This window comes from Rhinopithecus roxellana, chromosome 15, assembly GCF_007565055.1.
Source record: "Rhinopithecus roxellana isolate Shanxi Qingling chromosome 15, ASM756505v1, whole genome shotgun sequence".
In the NCBI taxonomy this organism is placed as follows: domain Eukaryota; kingdom Metazoa; phylum Chordata; class Mammalia; order Primates; family Cercopithecidae; genus Rhinopithecus; species Rhinopithecus roxellana.
In genome coordinates this window covers 779,325-805,922 of record NC_044563.1, presented here as the reverse complement: position 1 = coordinate 805,922, position 26,598 = coordinate 779,325, and the positions used below count along the sequence as shown (strand labels likewise).

Here is a 26,598-nt window from a genome sequence, read left to right as displayed (position 1 = left end):
CATTCATTCTCTCATTCTCATTCACTCACTCTCTGTGTTCTGACAGATGCATCCTGGACTCTAGACTGCAGCCAAGCCCTCAATGACCTCTGCAGAGTGGTGGTCTCTTCCTGGGGCAGATCCGAGCTCTGGCCTCTCCTCTCTGAGCAGATGGACACTGTCCCACCCAGCCCACAGAGGGAGCAGGGCTGCCCAGTGATGGGTGGTTGGCCTGAGGTGTGCACCCCCTGGAGCCCAGGTCTGTCCCCACCCTGTTCCTGGGTTTTATGAACAAGCTCAAAAAATATACAGTCCACAAATTGCAAAATGCTCAAGTGTATTTATGCAACAGATTGGCCATATCCTGAGGAGGGGAGTGCAGGCTGAGGGCTGAGGTAGGAGTGAGGCTTTTCCTCCTGCAGCCACCGGGCAGCCTATCACCACATCCAAGCATCATTCCTGAGACCCTCAGGTGATACTCAAGTCCTGAGAACAGCAGACTGGACGCATGGCCAGAGGAGCCCCACCAGTCCTGGGCTGGTCCTGAGAGGTGGCTGCAGGCGGGGCGGGTAAGGGCCCCACCTCCAGGCAGTGGGTGACCCACAGCCCACACCCTCCACAAGAAAGCAGGCATGGACAGTGTGTTCAAAGCTGCAGCCGCCTGGATGAGGGCACAAGTTCCACTGGCCTTGGAAGCCGAACTCGGAGGACATATGGGAGGTTCTCCTTGGGGGTCAGGAGGGCAGCGGTGCTGGTCAGTGGACGGGGGACACTGGGGTGCCTCTCTCCCAGCTCCCACTCCCCGCCTCCTGGTTCTGCTTGGGTCCCATCTCCTCCGAGTGCTGGGTGTCGCCCGGCGCGGGGCACCGCCGGCCCATGCAGCCGCACTGTTCCACCTCGGTGAAGCTGAAGGCCCGGCTGGAGCCGTCGGCACAGTGCAGGGTCACATTCCTCAGCGAAGTCCGCAGCTCCTGGCAGCACTGGCACCTGTGCTCCACCATGTTGCCCTCGAACGAGTACCTGTGGGCAGGGACTGCTCAGCACCTCCTGCTGCAAGCTGGCACCGTGCGGAGCTCCAGGCGGTCCCACCAGCTGCTGTGCTGGGACCATCCCAGCCTCCCGCTGCAAGCTGGCACCGTGCAGAGCTCCGGGTGGCCTCATCGTGTTCCCTACTCCTGGAGGCGTGCTGCCAGTGTCTGGCAACCAGCTCTCATTTACCAGTTCCCCAGGCGCCAACAGTCCCACCAGGGCCAACTCCAGCTCCGTGCTGATGGGAGGGAGGGAGACTCGGGGCAGCTGCAGCAAGTTACCGACGGAGCTCAGTAAACAGAGGCGCGTGATGCCGACACAGGCTCTGGGACTGTGGTCGCCCCAGCCCCAACCATGCCGTCTCAGGACCCTTTTCCCACCTCACCCTCAGAACCCTTTCACTGGCCCCTCATGGTCCTGCCCCTCATCTGTCTGGCACCCAGAGCCCTGGGGGCCTCGACTGCACCCCACAGTCAATCGCGTCTCCCTGCTCACTGCCCAGGCACGTACATGGAATAGCTGTCCCCACAGTTTCCCCGGCAGTAAGCCAGGCGCACGGGCTCCGAGGAGTTGCAGCCCTGCTGCTGGATGATCTGGCTCCTATGGTACACAGCACAGGTCGACTCTGGGGAGGAACACAGGGTTTAGGACCAGCCCAGCTGCTCCTGGACTTCTGAGGGTGGAGTCCCAGCAGGCTTGGCACTTACGGTTCTGGTACTGGGGTGGGAGCGGGGGCGGCGGGCAGAAGTGACAGCAGCCGTCCTCGCTCTTGTGGGCTTCGTCCTGTGCCGACAGAGGGGTGCCCTCAGTGTCGAGGTGCTCGGCGGCCCCCTCAGAAGTGAGGGACGGGGTCATGGGGCCAGGCTCGGGAGTGGACAGCCCCAAGCAGGAGAGAGTGTCTGCTGGCGCTGCAGCGATGATCACAGCCCCCCAAACCCATCTGGGGCTGAAGCCCCGTTGGCTGGGGCAGGGGTCCTGGACCTCACCAGAGAACAGCTGAGCGGGGGGCACGCCTTCTTCGTGGTGACCACCACCAGCCCGTCCAAGTGCTTCTCACACTCATGGGTGACACAGTGGTTCCCGGGGTCTGACCAGGTCTCGCCGGGCTGGAGGGAGGCCAGGCCCCAGGGTGAGTGACCCTCCCTCCATCTGTCTGTCTGCCTGCACCCCAGCCTTTGGGCTTCCAGAGGGTCCCCAGCCTCTGCCAGATGCATGCCTGGCTCCGGGGGGTAACGACAGATCTCCAAATGCCTCAGTACTCCCAGACCCTGCCCTTCTTCTTTGTGGCAGCCACTACTCACGTAGAAGAGGTGGATGGAGCTCCCGCTGGTGTTGGCGACACAGGCGACCTGCACACAGGTGCCACAGCACTGCCCGCTCTGCTCCTGGTACTCAAAACCCTGTGGGAGGGACGGACATGTGGCCGGAGTCCAGAGGACCACTGCCCTCCAGGGGCCAGGACGGGGTAGGGGCAGCGCAGGGGCACTCACCACAGGGCAGTGTGTGTTGCAGATCTGGGTCTCACAACTGACCACAAACGTGTCCAACAGGGAGCCGCCAGGCAGCTCACACTTGCAGGTTTCGCACAGGCTCGAGGAGACCACGGCACCGGGCTGGGAAGAGCCAGGGCAGCAGACACTCTGCTGAGGGCCCGTGAGCTTGGGCCCTGAGGAGACCCACCCCCTGCCTCCCCACTGGTTTGCTGCCCCCACCTTCCCAGACATCTGCCTCCAGGCCGCTTCCTATCAGGCTGACTTGCACCCCTGGGGTGACTCTTGGCGGCACCTCCTGGTACAGAGGCCACAGCCCAGGGTCCCCATCCCTAGGGCAGAGCCCCACGTTGCACCCCCATGGATGGGGGCCACAGGCTCAGCCGGCTCAGGACAGAGCCGTGGGATCCAAGCCTGGCTGTGCTGTGGTGCCAGGAGAGGCAAAGCCCCCCGGAGCCCCCTGGAGCCAGGCAGGCCAGGGTGTAGATGTCCACACTTCCGGGACCTGGGACCGACCTTGGGCCTCAGCCACACTTAATAGTGGGCTGTGTCCACAGAGACTAAAGTCCCTGGCCCCAGCGGGCGTTGGCAGGTGCTCCGAAGTCTACCTGGGCCCTAGGGTCAGCAGGAAGCTCCGTCCCTATGGCTGCAGGGGTCTGAGCTCTGCGGCTCTTACCTGGTACAAGGTCCCGTTGATGCTGCACTCTGTCCAATCTGCCCAGGAGAAGACAAGCAGCTGCACCCCCTGTCACCCGTCCTCCCCTCACCCTCGGCATTCCCGCCCCTGCAGCCTCCCGGGCGCCTCATTCCCAGGCTCGCCACTGGGGTTTGTCCAGCCTTGTCCCTGTGGAAGGCTCAGTCCAGAGCCACAGACTGGCAGTGGACAAGCCGCAATGGCATCTGGTTATCTGGTTATGGCCCCCCAAAATTCTGGGTGGAGACCCCAGCCCACGGCCCGCAACAAGGTCTGGTCCAGGACACTCACTGCAGTTTTGGACCGGGCAGCAGGTCCCCTCCTCGTAGGTCGGGATCGCACGGGCACCCTCGGGACAGTCCACGGGTGCAGGGCAGCGGCTGGTGTTGCAGACTGCGGGGGCGGAGGGAGGCAATTGGGAGTCTGTCCCCTGCCCCCGCCCAAAGGCCCACCCCCAGGGTCTCCAGGATTGTGGACTGCCCAGACAGCCCGCTGGGGGGTCTCCAGATGAGGCTGTTGCAGGAGCGGAGGAGGGGGCACCCTCATAGACACTGCCCTCAGGTGCGTGCCCCAAGGCAGCAGCAAAGGCCAGGCCAAGTGGGCTCCGGGTCACCTGCCTGCCACGCCGTGCCCCCTACCCAGTGAAGGGCTTACCGCAGTTGTACTGGGGGCAGCACTGGCCAGCCTGTGGGGCTGCAGGCACAGGCACGAAGCCGGGCAGGGGGCAGACAGGGGGCAGCGGGCAGAGCTTGGGTCGGCAGGTCAGCGTCCACGTGGCCGCCTCACACGTGCACTCCTGGCAGTCCCTGCCGATGGTGTGGCCCACCTGCGAGGGAGAGGCCTGAGGTCCAGCATCCATAGCGGCTCCACCCAGGGGCGCAGCAGCCAGGCCGGCTCATGCAGTGTGGAGGCTGTGCGGCCTGCAGCTGAGGACCCCGCAGGAGTAGAGCTTCTAAAGTGCAGGGTGGGCCAAGCATGGGCAGGAAGCTCTGCAAGGTGGGCAGGCTGTGGGGTGACTGGCCTGCGCCCCCCACCTCACACTGCCTCAGTCTCAGCTGGGCAGAAGGGGGTCCCAAGGAAGGGAAGAGTATGGCTGGCCTCGGGGCCGGCACCCACACAGCAATACCAGGACAGAGGCCCTGGCACGGTCCCCAGTGTGGACAGAGTGGGTACCTGGGAAGGGAGATCCCGAGTCTTTCTGGGAGCCTGGCTCCTCCCACGGCCCTTTCTCTGGGCCTCTGGCACAGAGAGGACACCCCGACCCCTGAGTCCCCTCTGACCATTTCTGGGGCTAGTGTTTCCAGAGCCTCCCTCCTCAGGCTCTCAGACTCCAGTGCCCTCTCGGGCCACACCTCCTGCTCACCTTCACCGGCTCTCCGTGGGGCCCCAGACACCCTGGAAGGAGAGAGATCTGAGGTCACGGGGGGTCAGCCGCCACGACAGGGGCGAGGGGCAGGGTCCCGTGTTGGGGTCGGGCGGACCCCAGGACCTGGCCGACAGTCACAGGCCCAGTCCTGCCACACCACCAGCCCCAGCCTGGGGCACGTACTGGGGCAGCCCGTGGGCACGCAGACTTGGGCACTGGTGCTGAAGAGAGTCATGCCCTCCGGACAGAAGCAGCCTTCGGTGATGGGGCCGGCCTCCGGCAGGGCCCTGTGGAGAGCACAGGGCTGGTGGGTGTCTTTTTCCCCTCCAGGTGGGAAGGGCCCCAGCCTGGGAGTGGGAGATGCAGCAGGAGGCTGGGGTCCGGGTGGCTGCAGCGGCCCACAGCAAGGCCAGGAGGGAGGGCGCCTACCCGAGGCTGGCACTGTCATTCCCATAGCAGTAGGAAGCATTGCTCGGGCCGCAGGGCTGGTACACCTTGTCGGCTGGGCAGGTGAATGCTGTGGGGAGGGGAAGCCACACCTGAGAAGGAGGGAGGGAGGGCACCCACCCAGAACAATGCGGGCCGCTGGGCACCAACATCTTCTCCAGAGCTGCTCGCAGCCACCCGTGGGCCTGGGCCTGGCCACGGCCTGCCACACCCCGGTGCCCCGCCACGGGCTCCCCGATGTGGACACCCTCCTTTCTCTCCAGGGAACCGGGAGCACTCTGTCCTGGGGCTGACCCCTCCTCCTCCAGGTCCCACCCTGACTGCCCGAGCCCACCCTGAGGGTCTGCCTGGCGTACCTGTGCCCCTCACAAGCGACTTGGGACCCTGAGGACAGGGGGGTCACTCACGGCACGTGTGGTTGGTCCGGCCTCTCCAGTCGATGCAGATGTCTTGGGACGCGCAGAGTGCCGCGTACAGCTCCAGGCTGGAGCACACCGTGTCCGGGTCGGTCTTGTGGCACTGGTCGAAAGTGCAGCCCTCATAGAATGGCAGTGGGGGGATCACGGCATGGCATGGCTCAAAGACCCTGTAGGAGGGATGGGCGAGGTGCTGGGTGCAGCCTCTCCGGCCACCTGCTGCTCCACGTCAGGCTCCCAGGCTTCAGGGCAGTCCCCAGGCGAGGTGAGTCCCTGAGCAGCCGCTGGTGTACGGCCGCCCTCCTGTCTGTGCCCAGAAAGCCTCATTCCACATATTCTGTGGGCTTGGGGGCCGGGGTTGGGGGTCCAGATGGCATCATACACTTATTTCTGCAAGTTCTTTCTGGGCCCCCCATGGCCGCCCTGCAAACCTGGGAGCTGCCTGGGGGCGGTGACCGATGCCCCCGTCCATACGCCTAAGCCAGCAGGGAGCCTCAGAGACCGCTTGGCCCGGCCAGCCCTTGGCAGCATTCCAGCCATGACCACCCCTCCCTGGCACCCACCCCTCCCAGTACCTGCCCCCTCCCCAGCACCTGCCCCTCCCAGTACCTGCCCCCCTCCCTGGCACCCACCCCTCCCAGTACCTGCCCCCCCTCCCCAGCACCCACCCCTCCCCAGCACCTGCCCCTCCTTGGCCTGTGGCACCAGCAGCTCTTGTTTCCTCTCAGGAGCCCCCTGAAAACGTACCTCTTCCCCGCCAGCCCTTGGAAAGGTTGGGGGGGTGGCCACGCTGACCCTCCCTCCCTTGCACCCAAATCTCACTTGCTCAGAATCAGCTGGCAGATGGATGATGGCGGGCACAGAGCAGGCGGGGTGGTGGGCCCAAACGTGGTGGACCCAACTGTCGTGGGCCCGACCGTGGTGGGCAGCGGGCGAGGCCCGTGGCAGGCTGGCTGATTGGGGATGCTGACATTCCAGAGGCCAGACATCTCAGAGCAGGAAGCGACCACCGTGCCCTCAGGCGTGCGGCACTCATCCTCCAGGTCGTTGGTGCAAGTGCCTGGACAGATGCAGTGGGGGTCAGGCTGCTGGACAGCAGAGCCAGGCGGCCCCACTCCACATGGGGCTCAGCACCCCCAGCTGGGGGACAGGACCCTGGCATCTCAGGGTCACACCTTGGTGGACTGCAGTGGACCCTGCCTGTGCCTCGCTGTCCCCCAAAAACAACCCTGGGGCAGTCCCCAAGGTACCGGGGAGCTGCAGGTATGGGCAGGTGTAGGCCTCATGTGTGTGGCCTGCGCTCGGCAGAGCAGCCAGCGAGCAGAGACACCAGCACGCACGGCACGTGGCGGCCTCGCCCCCTGCCCAGTACCCCCTGCCCCCGTGAATGCCAGACGATGCCTGGGAGCCCTGTGGCCTCACCACACTGGCCCTCGGTGTTGTTGGCAAACTTGCTGAAGGGAACCTCCACCGAGAAGATGAGGCCGGAGAACATGACCTGGACGCCCAGTGCCGGGACGGTCGCGTACATCTTGATGCCGACGCGCGAGACCACGATGCCATTTTTCCGGAAGCCGGGGCTGACTACCTTGTCATTGAAGATGATCTGGACGCAGGGCACAGTCGACAGGAAGACAGAAGGCGGGCGGGTGGACAGGCGGTCAGCCGCTGCTCAGGCTCTAGCCAGGAAAGCCGCATCCCCCACCCCCTCCCTGGCACACCGGGCACACCCCCACCTCATTGGTCATCACCCCGTGGACTGGCTTGCGGGTCAGCACCACGCGGTCCTGCTGGTACTCCAGGATGATGGACCTCGGGCAGGAAAGCCCGTCCTCCGCGCCGCAGAAGTCGTTGTCCACCAGCACGCGGAAGTGGCCGTACACGGGCACGATCTGCTGCACCAGCACGTACGTGCAGTTGTCCAGGAAGGTGTAGTAGGTGCCATCAAAGGTGATGTAGTGGGGATCACCCCAGCCGCTGCACACACCTGCCAGGCCCCGGGGACAGCCTTATGGGATGGTGGCACCACAGCCCTGGGGCTTTCTCCCAACAGGTCACATCTGTCCCTGATCCCCCACCATCTCCCCTCACAGGGCGCACGAGACTCTCCACATCATCAGAACATACGTGACCAGCGCCTGCACAGAGCTCCGTCCAGCGGGCGCTTGACAAGGCTGGAGCAAGGCAGGGACAGACCCCTCCACCTTCTCCAGCCAGGCTGCTCCAAGGCTCACAGGGATTCACTCAGCACCCCTAAGTGGGGAGGCTCGACCCCATGCATCCCCACCTCGATGATGGGAAGTCCTTCCTGCTGTCCCACCTGATTCCTTTCTGCTTCAGCCAAGCCCCCTCCTCTGTCCCACCCCTTTCCACCTGGGTATGGAGTGGCTGCCCTGGCTGCCCTGGTTCCCGCCCGGTGCTCCACTCACACTGGCACTGGTAGTGATGGCAGCAGCCATCCTGGTCGGCCACCTTCAGGGCTGGGTAGCCATTGGCACAGGTGGGTTTCTCCACCCTTGGGCACGTTCGCGGGTGCAGGGAGATGATATTGTTGCCCTCACAGGTGGCCTCGGAGCAGTTGGGCATGGCCCAGGTCTCACCTTTCTGCAGAAGTACAGAGAGAGCTGCGGGGTCCGGCCTCTCCCAGTCTCCAGGGCACCCCTTGGTTCTTGGGGTCACAGTCCCGAGAGTCCCGTGTTGGGGACAGGGGAGGGTGGCTGTGCCCCAGTCTCCTTCCCACCCCATCCTCAGCACCCACCCCAGACACCGAGCTGGCCCGGGGTAGGGGTCTCTGGTGTGACAGTTGCTCCTCTCTGGCTCTGCCACACTTCCTGGCTGTGCAGCCACGGCCACAGCCTCATCCCACTGCTCTGGCCCTGGCTGGCCTCAGCACAGCCTCAGCCTGGGCCCCACACACCCAGTGCCTAGAAATCACGTGTCTGGGAAGTCCAGGGGGATCAGAGACCCTGGGCTATAGCACGGCCCTTTCCTGATGGCCAGGCTGCCTCCACTAGGGCCAGTGACCTTCTCAAGACCTTGCAGCTGAAGCCTAATTGCAAAGACATTCAAGTTCCCTGCAGTGGCCCCTGAGCCTTCAGAAGGGTGAGAAGTAGGAGGTTACCTTTCTGGGGGGAACCACATTTGGGCATCCCAGCTCAGTGACGGGCTCAGAGGTGGATGTCCAAGGGGACGTGGCTGGGGCAGGAGGCAGCGTGGTGGATGGACAGTCACTGTCAACCCCTCTGACCACTTGGCAGTCCTGGCTGCACAGGGCATAATAGCAGTGGCCGGCGAGGTCTCTGTGGTGGTATATGGTAGATCCTACAGGAAGAAGGGACATGATAGCCTTTAGTGAAGCCCTGCTCAAAGAAGAGGCACAAACCCCTCAGTGGGCCAGAGGGGCACTTTCTACCACCTGTGTAATGGGAACAAACTTCAGAGAATGCCAGCAGCCACTCTGTGACAATGAGCCTGTGCCACAAAGAGCAGAGACTCCTCTTATCTGCATCACAGCTTGGCATTCCTGGATGAAAAACTGACCAGGGTGAGCTCAGAACCAATTGCACCAGAAACACTCACGAACCCGCGGGGTAGAGCCGGTCAGTTACGTTGCAGAAGCAGGTTCGGGTGGAGTAAGCCACAGAGCTGGAGGCCACAGAGCTGGATGCCACAGAGGTGGATGCCACAGAGGTGGATGCCACAGAGGTAGACAGGGAAGGATACAGGGCATTGGTAGAAGTCCCATACGGGGTCACAGAAGTCACCAGGCAGCCTTTGGGGATCTCGCAGCAAAGCACGCGCACCTCATAGTTGAGGCACATCTTGAAGGGTCCCTGCTGGTCCTGGTTCCGGCACACCAGGCCCTCTTCACGGCTGCACTGCACCACCTGGCCCAGGTGTTCGATGCTCACCTCCGGGTGGCTCTTGGCTCGGCACTGGAGCCTGGTGATCTCCTCAGGTTGGTGGCAGATTTTTTCCCCACTCCTGATGATGTTGTTGTAGGTTTCCTCATCTCTGCCGTGGGGTCCAGGGGATGGGAAGTCCACGTCGAACCACTTGGTCCAGGTGCACTGGGGATGACAGTCACTGGTAACTGGTTGAGGGTGGGTTGTCTTGGATACAGAAACATGGCTTGTGCTGGTCTTTGAAACAGAGGTTGTGCTGGTGGTGGGAACAGGGCTGGGAGTAGTTCCAGGACTGGAGGGTGTGCTGGTTGTAGGAGCAGAGGTTGTGCTGGTTGTAGGAGCAGAGGTTGTGCTGGTTGTAGGAGCTGAGGTTGTGCTGCTTGTAGGGGCAGAAGTAGTGCTGCTTGTAGGGGCAGAGGTTGTGCTGGTTGTAGGAGCAGAGGTTGTGCTGGTTGTAGGAGCCGAGGTTGTGCTGCTGGTAGGGGCAGAAGTAGTGCTGGTCATAGGACCCGAGGATGTGGTGGTTGTAGGAGCCGAGGTAGTGGTGGTTGTAGGAACAGAGGTTGTTCTGTGTGTAGGAGCAGAGGTCATGCTGGTTGTAGGAGCAGAGGTTGTGCTGGTTGTAGGAGCAGAGGTTGTGCTGGTTGTAGGAGCCGAGGATGTGCTCATTGTAGGAGCTGAGATTGTGCTGGTTGTAGGAGAAGAGATTGTGCTGGTGGTGGGAACAGGGCTGCGAGTAGTTCCAGGACCAGAGGTTGTACTGGTTGTAGAAGCAGAGGTTGTGCTGGTTGTAGGAATAGGGCTGGGAGTATTCTCAGGACCAGAGGTTGTGCTGGTGGTAGTGGCAGAGGTTGTGCTGCTTGTAGGGGCAGAGGTTGTGCTGCTTGCAGTGGCAGAGGATGTGCTGGTAGTGGGAACAGGGCTGAGAGTAGTTTCAGGACCAGAGGTTGTGCTGGTTGTAGCGGCAGAGGTTTTGCTGCTTGTAGGGGCAGAAGTTGTTCTGGTTGTAGGGGCAGATGTTGTGCTGGTGGTGGGAACAGGGCTTGGGGTAGTTCCAGGACCAGACGTTGTGCTAGTTGTAGGAGCAGAGCTGGTGCTGGTGGTAGGAACAGGGCTGGGAGTAGTTTCAGGACCAGAGATTGTGCTCATTCTAGGAGCAGAGCTGGTGCTGGTGGTAGGAACAGGGCTGGGAGTAGTTTCAGGAACAGAGGTTGTGCTGGTTGTAGGAGCTGAGGTTGTGCTGCTTGTAGGGGTAGAGGTAGTGCTGGTTGTAGAAGCTGAGGATGTGGTGGTTGTAGGAGCCAAGGTAGTGCTGGTTGTAGAAGCAGAGGTTGTTCTGTGTGTAGGAGCAGAGGTTGTGCTGGTTGTAGGGGTAAAGGTTGTGCTGGTTGTAGGAGCAGAGGTTGTGCTGGTTGTAGGGGCAGATGTTGTGCTGCTTGTAGCGGCAGAGGTTGTGATGCTTGCAGTGGCAGAGGATGTGCTGGTCTGTGGAGTGGAGGTTGTGCTGGTTGTAGGGGAAGAAGTTGCGCTGGTTGTAGGAGCTGAGGATGTGCTCATTGTAGGAGCTGAGGTTGTGCCGGTTGTAGGAGCAGAGATAGTGCTGGTGGTAGGAACAGGGCTGGGAGTAGTTCCAGGACCAGAGGTTGTGCTGGTTGTAGAAGCAGAGGTTGTACTGGTAGTAGGAACAGGGCTGGGAGTAGTTTCAGGACCAGAGGTTGTGCTGGTTGTAGCAGCAGAGGTTTTGCTGCTTGTAGGGGCAGGGGTTGTTCTGGTTGTAGGGCCAGAGGTTGTGCTAATGGTGAGAACAGAGCTTTGGGTACTTCCAGGACCAGAAGTTGTGCTGGTTGTAGGAACAGAGGTTATGCTGGTCTGTGGAGTGGAGGTTGTGCTGCTTATAGGGGCAGAGGTTGGGCTGGTTGTAATAGCAGAGGTTGTGCTGGTAGTAGGAGCAGAGGTCGTGCTGGTGGTAGGAACAGGGCTGGGAGTCGTTCCAGGACCAGAGGTTGTGCTGGCAGTAGAAGCAGAGGTTGTGCTGGTGGTAGGCACAGGGCTGGGAGTAGTTCCAGGACCAGAAGTTGTGCTTGTAGTAGAGGCAGAGGTTGTGCTGGTTGTAGGAGCAGAGGTTGTGCTGGTGGTAGGAACAGGGCTGGGAGTAGTTTCAGGACCAGAGGTTGTGCTGGTTACAGCGGCTGAGGTTGTGCTGCTTGTAGGGGCAGAGGTTTCTCTGGTTGTAGGGCCAGAGACTGTGCTGGTGGTGGGAACAGGGCTTTGGGTAGTTCCAGGACCGGAAGTTGTGCTGGTTGTAGTAGGTGAGGTTGTTCTGGCTCTAAGGACAGAGATTGTGCTGGTTGTAGTAGCAGAGGTTGTGCTGGTTGGTGGAGCAGAGGTATTGCTGGTTGGAGGAGCAGAGGTTTTGGTGGTGGTAGGAACAGGGCTGGAGGTAGTTCCAGGACCAGAGGTTGTGCTGGTTGTAGAAGCAGAGGTTGTGCTGGTGGTGGGAGCAGGGCTGGGAAAAGTTCCAGGACTGGAGGTTGTGCTGGTTGTAGGAACAGAGCTGGTGCTGGTTGTAGGAGCAGAGGTTGTGCTGGTGGTAGGAACAGGGCTGGGAGTAGTTCCAGGACGAGAGGTTGTGCTGGTAGTAGAAGCAGAGGTTGTGCTGCTTGTAGGTGCAGAGGTTGTTCTGGTTGTAGGAGCAGAAGTTATGCTGGTAGTGGGAACAGGGCTGGGAGTAGTTCCAGGACCAGAGGTTGTGCTGCTTGTCGGAGCAGAGCTGGGGCTGGTGGTAGGAGCTGAGGTTGTGCTGGTGGTAGGAACAGGGCTGGGAGTAGTTCCAGCAACAGAGGTTGTGCTGGTTGTTGAAGCAGAGGTTTTGCTGGTTGTAGGAGCAGAAGTTGTGCTGGTGGTGGGAACAAGGCTGGGAATAGTTCCAGGACTGGAGGTTGTGCTGGTCGTAGGAGCAGAGCTGGTGCTGGTTGTAGAAGCAGAGGTTGTGCTGGTGGTAGGAACTGGGCTGGGAGTAGTTTCAGGACCAGAGGTTGTGCTGGTTGTAGCAGCAGAGGTTTTGCTGCTTGTAGGGGCAGGGGTTGTTCTGGTTGTAGGGGCAGAGGTTGTGCTAATGGTGAAAACAGAGCTTTGGGTACTTCCAGGACCAGAAGTTGTGCTGGTTGTAGGAACAGAGGTTATGCTGGTCTGTGGAGTGGAGGTTGTACTGCTTGTAGGGGCAGAGGTTGGGCTGGTTGTAATAGCAGAGGTTGTGCTGGTAGTAGGAGCAGAGGTCGTGCTGGTGGTGGGAACAGGGCTGGGAGTCATTCCAGGACCAGAGGTTGTGCTGGTTGTAGAGGCAGAGGTTGTGCTGGTTGTAGGAGCAGAGTTTGTGCTGGTGGTGGGAACAGGGCTAGGAGTCGTTCCAGGACCAGAGGTTGTGCTGCTGGTAGAAGCAGAAGTTGTGCTGGTAGTAGGAAGAGGGCTGGGAGTAGTTTCAGGACCAGAGGTTGTGCTGGTAGTAGAAGCAGAGGTTGTGCTGCTGGTAGGCACAGGGCTGGGAGTAGTTCCAGGACCAGAAGTTGTGCTTGTAGTAGAGGCAGAGGTTGTGCTGGTTGTAGGAGCAGAGGTTGTGCTGGTGGTAGGAACAGGGCTGGGAGTAGTTTCAGGACCAGAGGTTGTGCTGGTTACAGCGGCTGAGGTTGTGCTGCTTGTAGGGGCAGAGGTTTTTCTGGTTGTAGGGGCAGAGACTGTGCTGGTGGTGGGAACAGGGCTTTGGGTAGTTCCAGGACCGGAAGTTGTGCTGGTTGTAGTAGGTGAGGTTGTTCTGGCTCTAAGGACAGAGATTGTGCTGGTTGTAGTAGCAGAGGTTGTGCTGGTTGGTGGAGCAGAGGTTTTGCTGATTGGAGGAGCAGAGGTTTTGGTGGTGGTAGGAACAGGGCTGGAGGTAGTTCCAGGACCAGAGGTTGTGCTGGTTGTAGAAGCAGAGGTTGTGCTGGTGGTGGGAGCAGAGGTTGTGCTGGTGGTGGGAACAGGGCTGGGAAAAGTTCCAGGACTGGAGGTTGTGCTGGTCGTAGGAGCAGAGCTGGTGCTGGTTGTAGGAGCAGAGGTTGTGCTGGTGGTAGGAACTGGGCTGGGAGTAGTTTCAGGACCAGAGGTTGTGCTGGTTGTAGAAGCAGAGGTTTTGCTGATGGTAGGAACAGGGCTGGGAGTCGTTTCAGGACCAGAGGTTGTGCTGGTTGTAGTGGCAGATGTTGTGATGCTTGTAGGGGCAGAGGTTGCTCTGGTTGTAGGAGCAGAGGTTGTGCTGGTGGTGGGAACAGGGCTGGGAGTACTTCCAGGAATAGAGGTTATGCTGGTTGTAGGAGCAGAACTGGTGCTGGTTGTAGGAGCAGAACTGGTGCTGGTTGTAGGAGGAGAGCTGGTGCTGGTTCTAGGAGCAGAAGTTGTTCTGGTGGTAGGAACTGGGCTGGGAGTATTCCCAGGACCCGAGGTTGTGCTAGTTGTAGAAGCAGAGGTTGTGCTGGAGGTAAGAACAGGGCTGGGAGTCGTTTCAGGACCAGAGGTTGTGCTGGTTGTAATGGCAGATGTTGTGCTACTTGTAGGGGCAGAGGTTGTTCTGGTCGTAGGAGCAGAGGTTGTGCTGGTGGTGGGAACAGGGCTGGGAGTAGTTCCAGGACTAGAGGTTGTGCTGGTTGTAGGAGCAGAGCTGGTGGTGCTGATTGTAGGAGCAGAGCTGATGCTGCCGGTGGTAGGAACAGGGCTGGGAGTAGTTCCAGGAGCAGAGGTTGTGCTGGTTGTAGAAGCAGAGGTTGTACTGGTGGTAGGAACAGGGCTGGGAGTAGTTTCAGGACCAGAGGTTGTGCTGCTTGTAGGGGTAGAGGTTGTTCTGGTTGTAGGGGCAGAGGTTGTGCTGGTGGTGGGAACAGGGCTGGGAGTAGTTCCAGGACTAGAGGTTGTGCTGGTTGTAGGAGCAGAACTGGTACTGGTTGTAGGAGCAGAGCTGGTGGTGCTGGTTGTAGGAACAGAGCTGATGGTGTGGGTGGTAGGAACGGGGCTGGGAGTAGTTCCAGGACCAGAGGTTGTGCTGGTTGTAGAAGCAGAGGTTGTGTTGGTGGTAGGAACAGGGCTGGGAGTAGTTCCAGGAATAGAGGTTGTGCTGGTTGTAGGAGCAGAACTGGTACTGGTTGTAGGAGCAGAGCTGATGGTGCTGGTTGTAGGAGCAAAGGTTGTACTGGTGGTAGGAACAGGGCTGGGAGTCGTTCCAGGACCAGAGGTTGTGCTGGTTGTAGAAGCAGAGGTTGTGCTGGTGGTGGGAACAGGGCTGGGAGTAGTTCCAGGACTAGAGGTTGTGCTGGTTGTAGAAGCAGAGGGTGTGCTGGTTATAGTAGCAGAGGTTGTGCTGCTTGTAGGGGCAGAGGTTGCTCTGGTTGTAGGAGCAGAGGTTGTGCTGATGGTGGCAACAGGGCTGGGAGTAGTTCCAGGAATAGAGGTTGTGCTGGTTGTAGGAGCAGAACTGGTGCTGGTTGTAGGAGCAGAGCTGGTGTTGGTTGTAGGAGCAGAGGTTGTGCTGGTGGTAGGAACTGGGCTGGGAGTAGTTCCAGGACCAGAGGTTGTGCTGGTTGTAGAAGCAGAGGTTGTGTTGGTGGTAGGAACAGGGCTGGGAGTAGTTCCAGGACTAGAGGTTGTGCTGGTTGTAGGAGCAGAACTGGTACTGGTTGTAGGAGCAGAGCTGGTGGTGCTGGTTGTAGGAGTAAAGGTTGTACTGGTGGTAGGAACAGGGCTGGGAGTCGTTCCAGGACCAGAGGTTGTGCTGGTTGTAGAAGCAGAGGTTTTGCTGGTTGTAGGAGCAGAGGTTGTGCTGGTGGTGGGAACAGGGCTGGGAGTAGTTCCAGGACTAGAGGTTGTGCTGGTTGTAGAAGCAGAGGTTGTGCTGGTTATAGCGGCAGAGGTTGTGCTGCTTGTAGGGGCAGAGGTTGTTCTGGTTGTTGGAGCAGAGGTTGTGTTGGTGGTAGGAACTGGGCTGGGAGTAGTTCCAGGACCAGAGGTTGTGCTGGTTGTAGGAGCAGAACTGGTGCTGATTGTAGGAGCAGAGCTGGTGCTGGTTGTAGGAGCAGAGGTTGTGCTGGTGGTAGGAACAGGGCTGGGAGTAGTTCCAGGACTAGAGGTTGTGCTGGTTGTAGGAGCAGAGGTTGTGCTGCTTGTAGGGGCAGAGGTTGTACTGGTTGTAGAAGCAGAGGTTGTGCTGGTGGTGGGAACATGGCTGGGAGTAGTTCCAGGACTAGAGCTTCTGCTGGTTGTAGGAGCAGAGCTGGTGCTGGTTGTAGGAGCAGAGCTGGTGGTGCTGGTTGTAGGAACAGAGCTGATGGTGTGGGTGGTAGGAACAGGGCTGTGAGTAGTTCCAGGACCAGAGGTTGTGCTGGTTGTAGAAGCAGAGGTTATGTTGGTGGTAGGAACAGGGCTGGGAGTAGTTTCAGGACGAGAGGTTGTGCTGGTTATAGCAGCAGAGGTTGTGCTGCTTGTAGGGGTAGGGGTTGTTCTGGTTGTAGGGGCAGAGGTTGTGTTGGTGGTGGGAACAGTGCTGGGAGTAGTTCCAGGACTAGAAGTTGTGCTGGTTGTAGGAGCAGAACTGGTACTGGTTGTAGGAGCAGAGCTGGTGGTGCTGGTTGTAGGAGCAAAGGTTATACTGGTGGTAGGAACAGGGCTGGGAGTAGTTCCCGGACCAGACGTTGTGCTGGTTGTAGAAGCAGAGGTTGTGCTGGTTATAGCAGCAGAGGTTGTGCTGCTTGTAGGAGCAGAGGTTGTGCTGATGGTGGGAACAGGGCTGGGAGTAGTTCCAGGAATAGAGGTTGTGCTGGTTGTAGGAGCAGAACTGGTGCTGGTTGTAGGAGCAGAGCTGGTGCTGGTTGTAGGAGCAGAGGTTGTGCTGGTGGTAGGAACTGGGCTGGGAGTAGTTCCAGGACCAGAGGTTGTTCTGGTTGTAGAAGCAGCGGTTGTGCTGGTGGTGGGAACAGGGCTGGGAGTAGTTTCAGGACCAGAGGTTGTGCTGGTTGTAGAAGCAGAGGTTGTGCTGGTTATAGCGGCAGAGGTTGTGCTGCTTGTAGGGGCAGAGTTTGTTCTGATTGTAGGAGCAGAGGTTGTGCTGATGGTGGGAACAGGGCTGGGAGTAGTTCCAGGAATAGAGGTTGTGCTGGTTGTAGGAGCAGAACTGGTGCTAGTTGTAGGAGCAGAGGTTGTGCTGGTGGTAGGAACTGGACTGGGAGTAGTTCCAGGACCAAAGGTTGTGCTGGTTGTAGAAGCAGAGGTTTTGCTGGTTGTAGGAGCAGAGGTTGTGCTGGTGGTGGGAATGGGGCTGGGAGTAGTTCCAGGACTAGAAGTTGTCCTGGTTGTAGGAGCAGAGGTTGTGCTGCTTGTAGGGGCAGAGGTTGTTCTGGTTGTAGAAGCAGAGGTTGTGCTGGTGGTGGGAACAGGGCTGGGAGTAGTTCCAGGACTAGAGGTTGTGCTGGTTGTAGAAGCAGAGGTTTTGCTGGTTGTAGTAGCAGAAGTGGTGCTGGTTGTAGGAGCAGAGGTTGTGTTGGTGGTAGGAACTGGGCTAGGAGTAGTTCCAGGACCAGAGGTTGTGCTGGTAGTAGAAGCAGAGGTTGTGCTGGTGGTAGGAACAGGGCTGTGAGTAGTTTCAGGACCTGAGGTTGTGCTGGTTATAGCGGCAGAGGTTGTGCTACTTGTAGCGGCAGAGGTTGTGCTGGTTGTAGGAGCAGAAGTTGTACTGGTGGTGGGAACAGGGCTGGGAGTAGTTCCAGGAATAGAGGTTGTGCTGGTTGTAGGAGCAGAACTGGTGCTGGTTGTAGGAGCAGAGTTGGTGCTGGTTGTAGGAGCAGAGGTTGTGCTGGTGGCAGGAACTGGGCTGGGAGTAGTTTCAGGACTAGAGGTTGTGCTGGTTGTAGAAGCAGAAGTTTTGCTGGTTGTAGGACCAGAGGTTGTGCTGGTTGTAGAGGCAGAAGTTGTGCTGGTTGTAGGAGCTGAGATTGTGCTGGTTGTAGGGGCAGAGGTTGTGCTAGTTGTAGGAGCAGAGGTTGTTGTAGTCCTTCGAGTGCAGGTTGTGCTTTTTGTAGGAGCAGAGGTTGTTGTGGGTAGAGAAGCAGAGGTCGTGCTGGTTGTAGGAGCAGAAGTCGTGCTGGTTATAGGGGCAGAGGTTGTGCTGGTCTTTCGAGTGCACGTTGTGCTTTTTGTAGGAGCAGATGTTCTGTGTGTAGGAGCAGAGGTCGTGCTGGTTGTAGGAGCAGAGGTCGTGCTGGTTTTAGGGGTAGAGGTTGTGCTGGTCTTTCGAGTGCAGGTTGTGCTTTTTGTAGGAGCAGATGTTCTGGGTGTAGGAGCAGAGGTCGTGCTGGTTGTAGGGGTAGAGGTTGTGCTGGTCTTTCGAGTGCACGTTGTGCTTTTCGTAGGAGCAGATGTTCTGGGTGTAGGAGCAGAGGTCGTGCTGGTTTTAGGGGTAGAGGTTGTGCTGGTCTTTCGAGTGCAGGTTGTGCTTTTTGTGGGAGCAGATGTTCTGGGTGTAGAAGCAGAGGTCATGCTGGTTTTAGGGGTAGAGGTTGTGCTGGTCTTTCGAGTGCACGTTGTGCTTTTTGTAGGAGCAGATGTTCTGGGTGTAGGAGCAGAGGTCGTGCTGGTTGTAGGAGCAGAGGTCGTGCTGGTTTTAGGGATAGAGGTTGTGCTGGTCTTTCGAGTGCAGGTTGTGCTTTTTGTAGGAGCAGAGGTTGCTCTGGGTGTAGGAGCAGAGGTCGTGCTGGTTATAGAGGCAGAGGTCTTGCTGGTTGTAGGGGTAGAGGTTGTGCTGGTCTTTTGAGTGCAGGTTGTGCTTTTTGTAGGAGCAGAGGTTGTTCTGGGTGTAGGAGCAGAGGTCGTGCTGGTTGTAGGAGCAGAGGTTGTGCTGGTTGTAGGGGCAGAGGTTGTGCTGGTCTTTCGAGTACAGGTTGTGCTTTTTGTCGGAGCAGAGGTTGTTCTGGGTGTAGGAGCAGAGGTCATGCTAGTTGTAGGAGCAGAGGTCGTGCTGGTTGTAGGGGCAGAGGTTGTGCTGGTCTTTCGAGTGCAGGTTGTGCTTTTTGTCGGAGCAGAGGTTGTGCTGGTTGTAGGAGCCGAGGATGTGTTAGTTGTAGGAGCTGAGGTTGTGCTGGTTGTCGGAGCATAGGTTGTTCTGGGTGTAGGAGCAGAGGTCATGCTGGTTGTAGGGGTAGAGATTGTACTGGTCTGTGGAGTGGAGGTTGTGCTAATTGTCACCAATGTGGTTGTCCTGGGTTTCTGCCAAGAGGAGGTGCTCTGAGTTGGACTGGTGGCTCTCCCACTTGGGGTGCTAGGAGCTGTGACAGGTGTGGACGTCACAGGGCAGCCTTTGGGGGTCTCACAGCAAAGCACGCGCACCTCATAGTTGAAGCACATCTTGAAGGGTCCCTGCTGGTCCTGGTTCCGGCACACCAGGCCCTCTTCGCGGCTGCACTGCACCACCTGGCCCAAGTGTTTGATGCTCACCTCCGGGTGGCTCTTGGCTCGGCACTGGAGCCCGGTGATCTCCTCAGGTTGGCGGCAGATTTTTTCCCCACTCCTGATGATGTTGTTGTAGGTTTCCTCATCTCCGCCGTGGGGTCCAGGGGACGGGAAGTCCACATCGAACCACTTGGTCCAAGTGCACTGGGGATGACAGTCTCTGGTGACCGATCTGCTGTGGGTGCCCTGTGTGATGCTGGTTGCTGTGGACTCACCCCTGGAGGTGGCTGTGGGTTGCTCCGTGGAGGCTGACGGCATATGTGTGGTGAAGGTGGTCTGGGTCTGAGCTCCAGCTGGGTGTGGAGTCGGCCGTGTAGTTGTGACGGTCTTCAGCGTTCTGGTGCCGTCTCTGCACTTGTTCACCGTCTTGCAACACTGGATGCGGATCTCGTAGTTGTAGCAGATGGGTGGGAGCTGATTCTTGTTCAGGCAAATCAGCCCCTCCGTGCGGCTACAGATGACGTCCTGCCCCAGGTCTGCCAGTGGCGTGTTGGGGAAGCCCTGTGCCCGGCACTCCACGCTTTGAGGATTTTCACAGAATTTGTATCCTTCGTCTCTCAAATTTTGAAATGTGTCAAAATCTCCGCCGTTTATTCCAGGATCAGGGTAGCTGCCGTCGATCCACTCGGTCCAGGTGCAAAGCTCGTGTACACAGGAGGGTGTGGTGGACTCCGTGTGGGTGGGCTTGCTGGAGACCACAGAGGTCCCCGGGGCCGTGGTCGACAGTGGATGATGTTGATGTTGCCGGCACTGGAGGGCTGGGAGTTGAGAAAGTTTTTTTGACAGATGTAGCGGTACCTGGGGCAGGTGTTGTCCTGGATGTAGAGAGAGACACGGGGCCAGGTGTGCTGCTGGGGACTGAGGAGGCTGAGGCCCGGGTTTCAGTGGTCTTGGAGGTTGTTGGAGGAGTGGTCTGGGTTGAACTGCTAGAGGTGGAGCAGGCTAGGGGCGTGCAACACATGACCCTGATCTGGTAGTTGTAGCAGAGCCCCGATGCCTGCTCCCTGTTACGACAGGTCAGCCCCATGTCCAGGCTGCACTGCACATGCTGCCCCAGGGCTCGGAGTGGCACTCTGGGGGCGTCCTCAGCTCGGCACTCCACCGACCTGGGTGATTCGCACACCAGGTACCCATGGGTGCGGAGGTTCTCCAGTGTGTCAAAGTCACCGCTGTCCATGCCCCGTCCAGGGCGGCTAATGTCCATCCAAGGTGACCACAGGCACTCTTCCCCACAGACCGGTGGCAGCAAGGCAGAGGCTGTGGGCGGCCTCGTCCTGGGAGAAGTGCCTGCTGTGGTGGGCCAGGCGCTGCTTGGAGGGCCTGTGTGCGCGCTGCTCGGGACAGGGCTGGGGGTGTGCGTGGAGCTCACGACTGTGGGCAGAAGATAAGGCAGCTGAGCATGAGGGGCTGGCACTGGGGGCTGCCCCCACCCCTCCCTGCGGCCCTGTCAGCAGGTCTGAGGCTGCACCAGCAGGCCTGTCTGCCTGTCCCCACCCACGGTCCCTGCTCAGAACCCACATGAGTGGCACAGCTGCTGAAGAGCCAAGCAAACTGACTGAGTTTTAGGGAAGTGGCTCCCAGGCCATGCCCTGAGCAGCGTCCACACATCTGTGCCCCAGAACGCCAGAGTTCCAGAGCTTTCTACTCTCAGAGAAGCTCAGATGATGCCTTGGGGCCCTGGGACATCCCCCAGGAGAGGGCGAGGACACGGGGATGCCCGAACCCTGAGCAGTGTGAGGCAACTGACAGCTGTGCATCCCCAGGGCCAGGCTGGGCTGCCAGACCCCGGACAGCCCCATGAGTCCAGGCCTGGGGGCTGCTGAGGGCAGGACTTGGACGCCAGGCCTGCCGGGGTGACTTGGAGGCTGAGCCCTCCCCACTGCAGGTGGCTGGCGGGAAAACAGCAGGTCATCCCCGAGCCCAACGCCCTGCTCCTCGGTCCCTTCCTGATCCTCAGGGCCTGCCACCCATGCCCAGAGCTGCTGTGACCTCAGCGTCCAGCAAGGGCAGCTGTGCCGGGCTGTGGGAGGGGCTCACCCTGGGGCTCCTCGGCCGCATTTGCCTTACCGAGCGGGGGCGTGGAGAAGGAGAAGGTGGTTGCGGGGACGGGGGTGGTGGGGCTGCAGGGGTAGACCCTCCTCTCAATGGTGCCGTTGGCCCCGCAGCGGGCAGAGATGCAGCCACCCGTGCCGTCCGTCGTGTGGTAGATGACGTCCCCTGGGTGGAAGCGCTGTCCGTCGTAGGTACAGACACAGGCTGTGGGAACAGAGGGGCCGGGCCCGTCAGAGGCTGGGCGCAGGCAGAGACCCCCGGATCCCAGCCCCAGGGGCTGCAGGCTGCTCACCCTCAGCTTCGTAGCTGCACTTCACGCCGCGCTCGGTGCAGAGGCTGGAGACAAGGAAGAAGGGCAGGCTGGTGCATGGGGGCGGCTGTATGCCTTCCACGGGCATCCCATGCTACCAAGGGTGGGCAGGGAGCAGCTCCGACAGGGATGGAGGTCCCTGGGCACCGCATTGCACCCCCGGACTGGGAAACAGGGAGGCCAACCCCACCCACGTCCCAGCAGTTGTCCCTCCAGGGTCAGCCCAAGGTCCCTCCCTCGTGGGGCCCCTCCAGTCAGGGGCCAGGGGAGGTGGGTGCTAGAGTGGAGCCATTACTCCTCAGGGGTGATTTTAATGGGCGTCCTTCCCGTGGGGACCCTGGGCTCCATCTCGGCCCAGCTTCCCGCTGCCGCCCCCTGAGCCCCTCGAGCCTGCTCCCCAGAGGTTGTGCTGGTTTTCCGCCAAAGGAGCCCTACACCCAGCCCTGCCTCTGGGACTCAGGACACGGGGGTGCTGGCCCCTGAGAAGCTTATGTCACAGTCGCCTGGGCCAGGATGGGACCCACAGCTTCAACTCCAGTAACGGAAAAGTCCCCAGCCCTGCTGCTCCCAGCTGCACCCAAAGCCCAGGCCGTGGCCAAATTCCCCTGCATGCTGCAGGCTCCACATTCCTCCCGCCAAAGGACTCACCAGGAGTGGCAGTTCTTGTCTGAGGGCACCACTGCGCCTGGCCGGTAGGACTTCCCATGGACGTGGCACGGTAGTGGCAGAGGTGGGGTCGGGCAGGTGGCCACACACTGCATCTTGTCCTCATCAAAGATGGGAGCCTCTGTTGGGCACTTGGGGTAGCAGCCTGTGGGCCAGAGAGGCCAGAGTCACAACCAGACCCAGCGTCCTGCGCCTCGCCCTGGAGGGCTCTGCCCAGCTCCCAAGCAGTGGGCCTCGCAGAGAGCACCAGAATGTGCTGGAAGCTGGGGCCACAGAGGCTCCTCAAGGGACCAGGAGAAGGCCACAGGCGGCGGAGCGCAGGCCAGCCCCTCCCAGCCAGCCTCAGCCCACCTTCCAGGCCCCGGATGTCCTGCAGGCAGTCTCCGCGCGGGTTCCGGCAGGTCCGCAGGCAGGGCGCCCCACAGGGCTGGTAGTGCCACTCGCACTGGCCTTCCGGGTTGTAGTAGTCACAGAACAGAGCTGTAGGGAGGAAGGAAGGGCTCGGTGGGGTCCCAGGCGCTCACTCGGGGAGGCCCCGCATCCCGAGGCTGCTCTAAAGCCGCTTCCCTCCCTTGCGCCTCCCGGCTATCGCAAGATGGGGACGGGGAGAGTGGGCCAGATCGGCACCCCCCAGTTATCAGGGTGCCACGGAGGCTGCCAGCAGAGTGGGGGTCTCCAGCCGGAGCAGCTCCAGCAGTGCCTGTTCCTGGCAAGGCTCCGTGTGGGCTAGAGCTGGGCAGCTCTGCTGATCCCTCTGCCCAGAATGTTCTACCACACCAGCGACCCCTCGTCAGCCACGCTCTCCTCTCGGAACATTCTACCACGTCCGCCAGCCCTCTGTCAGTCACGCTGTCCCTCTGAACATTCAATCACACCAGCGGCCCCTCCTTCAGCCACACCCTCCTCTCTGAACGTTCTACCCCGCCAGCGATCCCTCCGTCAGCCACGCCCTCCTCTCTGAACTTTCTACCCCGCCAGCGATCCCTCCGTCAGCCACGCCCTCCTCTCTGAACTTTCTACCCCGCCAGCGATCCCTCCGTCAGCCACACCCTCCTCTCTGAACGTTCTACCCCGCCAGCGATCCCTCCGTCAGCCACGCCCTCCTCTCTGGGCCCAGGTGTTTCTGTTTCTTTGGAAACCTTCCCCGGCCCCCCAACCTATCAGTGGTGAGGGTGGTGGGGCACACCCTGCTGGCACTTCCTGTTCTGCCCCGGGCGCCCGCTCGCACTCACGGCAGATGCTCGGGGTCCGCCAGGACACACACAGGCCCACTTCATGGCAGGCCTGGGCGTAGGCGGCCACAGCCGTGCAGAAACACTCGCAGTCACCCCCTGAGTCGCAGGCACATGCGTCATTCACACAGGCCTCATAGTACCTGGCTGGCTCCACCTGAGGGAGACGGGGCTTCAGGTTCCAGGGACCCCGGACCCACCCCGCAGGCTCTTGGGGACCGGGCCCACACTGGCATATTGACTGGGACCGAGTTCCAGTGGAGCTCAGGGAGGGCGAATGTCCATCCCCAAGTGGCCAGCTGGGCCCATCTGGATATCCATAGGGCCCAGGGCTTCCTTGGCAGCCCTCGGTGTTAACACCCCCCAGGGCCCCGAAACCATAGCTGACAGGTGTCAGAGCTGGACGCCCAGCCCCTCTAGGCGAGTCCACACCCTTGGTTGGCAGCTGTCCCCCAGCCCCCATTCCCTTCGCCCTTCTGGGGCCTCCTTGGGTCTCCATGACCCCCCTGGGCCCAGAGAAACGCCCCCCAGCCAGCATACGTGTGCGTGGCAGGCGGCGAAGGTGGGGCCGTGGAGGATGCTGCACTGCTTCTGGGCCCAGGACTTGCGGAAGGGGTTGGCCGTGCAGGGGTCCTTGGCTGCCAGGGCATCCGGGCAGGACGGGGAGAGCTTCCAACTGTTCCCGAACTCCAGCTCATCCCCCACCACAGACTGGCTCCGTGTGGCAAAGTCGTTGACAGCAATGTCATCGAAGTTCCCGCACAGGCCACAGACCCTGCTCTGCAGAGGCACCGGGAGAGGTGGAGGTGGGTGCAGCAAACCCAGAAGGCCAGGGCCCCCGTGCCCTGCAGCTGCCACCTCCCACCCAGGCGGCTGACAGCGACCACAGGCACTGCTTCCTCTTTCCCACCTCCAGCTACACCTGGGGAGGCCCCGGGCAGTGCAGCTGAGCACCGAGGGCCGGGGCCAGCCACAAGCCCCTCCTGGAGAAAAAGGAGCTGATGTGGCCTCGAAGGACCTGCCTAAGTCCTGATCCCAGTGCCTGTGCGTGGCACCTCACTGGGAGATGGGATCTTGCAGGTTGAAGTAATGACTGAGTCCTGAATCCAATGCCTGGTGTCCTTATAAACGGAAAACTTAGACCCAGTCACAGGAAGGAGGCTGCATGAAGACAGGGGCGGTGATCCGAGCAGGTGTGGCCACAGTCGAGGAGTGCTGGGGTCCCCAGCAGATGCAAGGGGCCAAAAGGAGCCCCCCAGAGCCTTCTGAAAAAACTCAGCCCAGTGGATGCCCTGCTGGGCTTCCAGTGTCCAGGCTGCAGGCAAATCCGCCAGGGTGCGGGCCTTTGCTCTGGCCCTAGAACACAGACACCCAGCCAAGGAATCTCCTGACCTGCTGCCCTTGCCAAGGCTCCGTCCCCCCAACTTCCCACCCCCCTTCCATCTCTGTGTTTCTGTGTCTCTGTGCCTCTCGTCTCTGCCCACCTGTTCCATGCACCCCACCTCCAGGTTTCCACCTCCAGGTTTCCAGCTGGCCCTGGCCTGGATGAGGGGGGTAGTCTCACCTTGAACTCGGGGCTGAGGTTGATGAAGATGCTGGTCTTCTTGTCCCACAGCAGAACCAGGCCGATGTCGGTGTCCACCACCAGGTAGATGCCCATCTGCCGGATGGTGTATGGCACCTCCTGGCTCTCGTCCGTCCCAATCACCTCCACCTTCCCGTGGCTCAGCTTCAGCTCGGAGCCCTGCGTGACAAGGGGTCGCTCAGGGCCCCCAGCGAGAACCCCAGCCCACCTGGCCAGACGCTGCCAGGGGAGCCTCCCGGAGGGCATGCAACCACCCAGCCTCACTCACCCCCAGGAAGATCTTGATGGCCTTGGAGCAGGTGGTCCCCGTGGTGCCGCAGGGGATGTTCTCAGTGACAACACGGAAGGAGTCCTGTGCGCTGCCTTTCCCACCACAGTGGTTCTGGGGAAGCAGAGGCCATCAAGGACCAGGCTGGCCCTACCCTCCTTTCCACAAGGAGGATGGGGCAGGGACAACCTGTGTGCACCCTGGGGCAACCGCAGACAGGCAGTGAGCAGCTGTGGGTCTCGGGGACCACCGTGAAGACCCCAAACGCGCCGGCTCACCTGCACCAGCATGTACTCGCAGTCTCCATTGAAGCTGTAGCTCTGCCCGTCGAAGGTGAGGTAGTGACCATCCCCGTACACAGCACAGGTGGCCAGGCAGGGGTTATCTGTGCACCGCCACATCCTGCTGTCACAAGTGCTGGGGGACATCTGGGGGTCAGGCTAGGGCACCCACAGGGTGCCTGCCTGGCTGGGTGCAGCCTTCCTACCCCCAGGGGAACCTAGCACCATAGACACGCGCCCACTGGGCCTCCCTGGCTGGGGCTGCTGGGAACATCCAGCCCTGAGTCTGTGCCCTGCGTTTTCCCGGGACCCCTGAGCTGGGGGTTCGCTTGTCTCTAAGGAGGGCCTCTGGTACTCTGAACCTGACATGCCCCATGGGCTTTGAGCCCCCCGCATACCAGGTGTTGCAGCCCACCCGGATGGTCTGGCCGGCCCGGTAACTGGCCTCGTTGTGCACGCAGGGGCAGTCCTCCACCTGTGATGCAGCCTCCCTCGCCATCTGCCACCAGCCCATCGGGGCACACGCAGCCAGGCACACACTGGGGACTGTACTGCAGGGCCAGCAGACACCGCTGAGTGATGGGGCAGGGCACGGGACCTGCCAGGTCCTCCCAGGGACAGCTCACCCGTGCCACAGTGGAGGGGCCACAGGACCAGAGAGTCCGGGAGCCCATGGGTCAGGGTCCTCTGGGATGTGGGGCAGCCCATGGCCTTATGTGTCAGAGGCTCACCCTGGGGGCAGGCACCCTTAGCAGGCAGGGGCAGATGGAGGGTCTGTCATTGGGGAGTCCTCAGGGGCTTACACAGGTCATGTCCAGGGTGTGGCAGCTCTTCTGACAGCCGGCCCCTGTGTCCCCGGGCGTGGCATTGCGGCAGTCAAAGAACACCATGGGTGAAGCACACACTGGGGAGGGAAGGGCCGTCAGGGGGCCCAGCCACAGGCTGTTGCAGTGCCTCAACTATGTGTTCAGGGAGGACGTGTCTGTGCCGTGTGCGTGTGCATGAGTGGGTGTGTTAGCGTTGCGTAAGTGGGTGTGAGTGCTTGTCCGTGAGTGGGTGCGTGTGCATGAGTGGGACTAAGTGCATGTGCATGAGTGGGTGTGTGTGCATGAGTGGATGTGAGTGTGTATACATGAGTGGGTGAGCATGTCCATGAGTGGGTGTATGAGCATTGCATAAGTGGGTGTGCTTGTCCATGAGTGGGTGCGTGTTCATGAGTGGGTGTAAGTGCTTGTGCATGAGTGGGTGTGAGTGTGAGCATGAGTGGGTGTGAGTGCATATGCAAGAGTGGGTGTGTGAGCGTGTCCATGGGTGGGTGTGTCAGCGTATCCATGAGTGGGTGTGTGAGCATTGCATAAG

General features: G+C 60.4%; 1 protein-coding gene across 1 annotated transcript in view; it reads right to left on the bottom strand.

The window, feature by feature from the left end:
- Nucleotides 1-734: 734 nt before the first annotated feature.
- Nucleotides 735-26,598, bottom strand: part of MUC5AC (mucin 5AC, oligomeric mucus/gel-forming) — a 43,807-nt gene continuing 17,943 nt past the window's right edge. Inside the window, 45 exon segments of the mRNA XM_030917734.1 lie at nt 735-999; nt 1,504-1,633; nt 1,716-1,791; nt 1,995-2,114; nt 2,310-2,408; nt 2,499-2,621; nt 3,175-3,212; nt 3,484-3,585; nt 4,742-4,845; nt 4,988-5,075; nt 5,413-5,591; nt 6,244-6,481; nt 6,844-7,027; nt 7,158-7,408; nt 7,851-8,025; nt 8,543-8,742; nt 9,005-9,043; nt 9,626-9,726; nt 11,960-12,331; nt 12,467-12,702; nt 12,999-13,062; nt 13,268-13,435; nt 13,532-13,740; nt 13,965-14,049; nt 14,258-14,613; nt 14,964-15,072; nt 15,206-15,432; nt 15,567-15,651; nt 15,908-16,305; nt 16,517-16,593; nt 17,030-17,200; nt 18,314-19,603; nt 19,770-20,252; nt 20,913-21,101; nt 21,190-21,233; nt 21,856-22,018; nt 22,225-22,353; nt 23,106-23,262; nt 23,646-23,885; nt 24,670-24,849; nt 24,959-25,072; nt 25,237-25,375; nt 25,638-25,717; nt 25,719-25,790; nt 26,043-26,143. Coding sequence (XP_030773594.1) covers nt 735-999; nt 1,504-1,633; nt 1,716-1,791; nt 1,995-2,114; nt 2,310-2,408; nt 2,499-2,621; nt 3,175-3,212; nt 3,484-3,585; nt 4,742-4,845; nt 4,988-5,075; nt 5,413-5,591; nt 6,244-6,481; nt 6,844-7,027; nt 7,158-7,408; nt 7,851-8,025; nt 8,543-8,742; nt 9,005-9,043; nt 9,626-9,726; nt 11,960-12,331; nt 12,467-12,702; nt 12,999-13,062; nt 13,268-13,435; nt 13,532-13,740; nt 13,965-14,049; nt 14,258-14,613; nt 14,964-15,072; nt 15,206-15,432; nt 15,567-15,651; nt 15,908-16,305; nt 16,517-16,593; nt 17,030-17,200; nt 18,314-19,603; nt 19,770-20,252; nt 20,913-21,101; nt 21,190-21,233; nt 21,856-22,018; nt 22,225-22,353; nt 23,106-23,262; nt 23,646-23,885; nt 24,670-24,849; nt 24,959-25,072; nt 25,237-25,375; nt 25,638-25,717; nt 25,719-25,790; nt 26,043-26,143 — 8,450 coding nt within the window.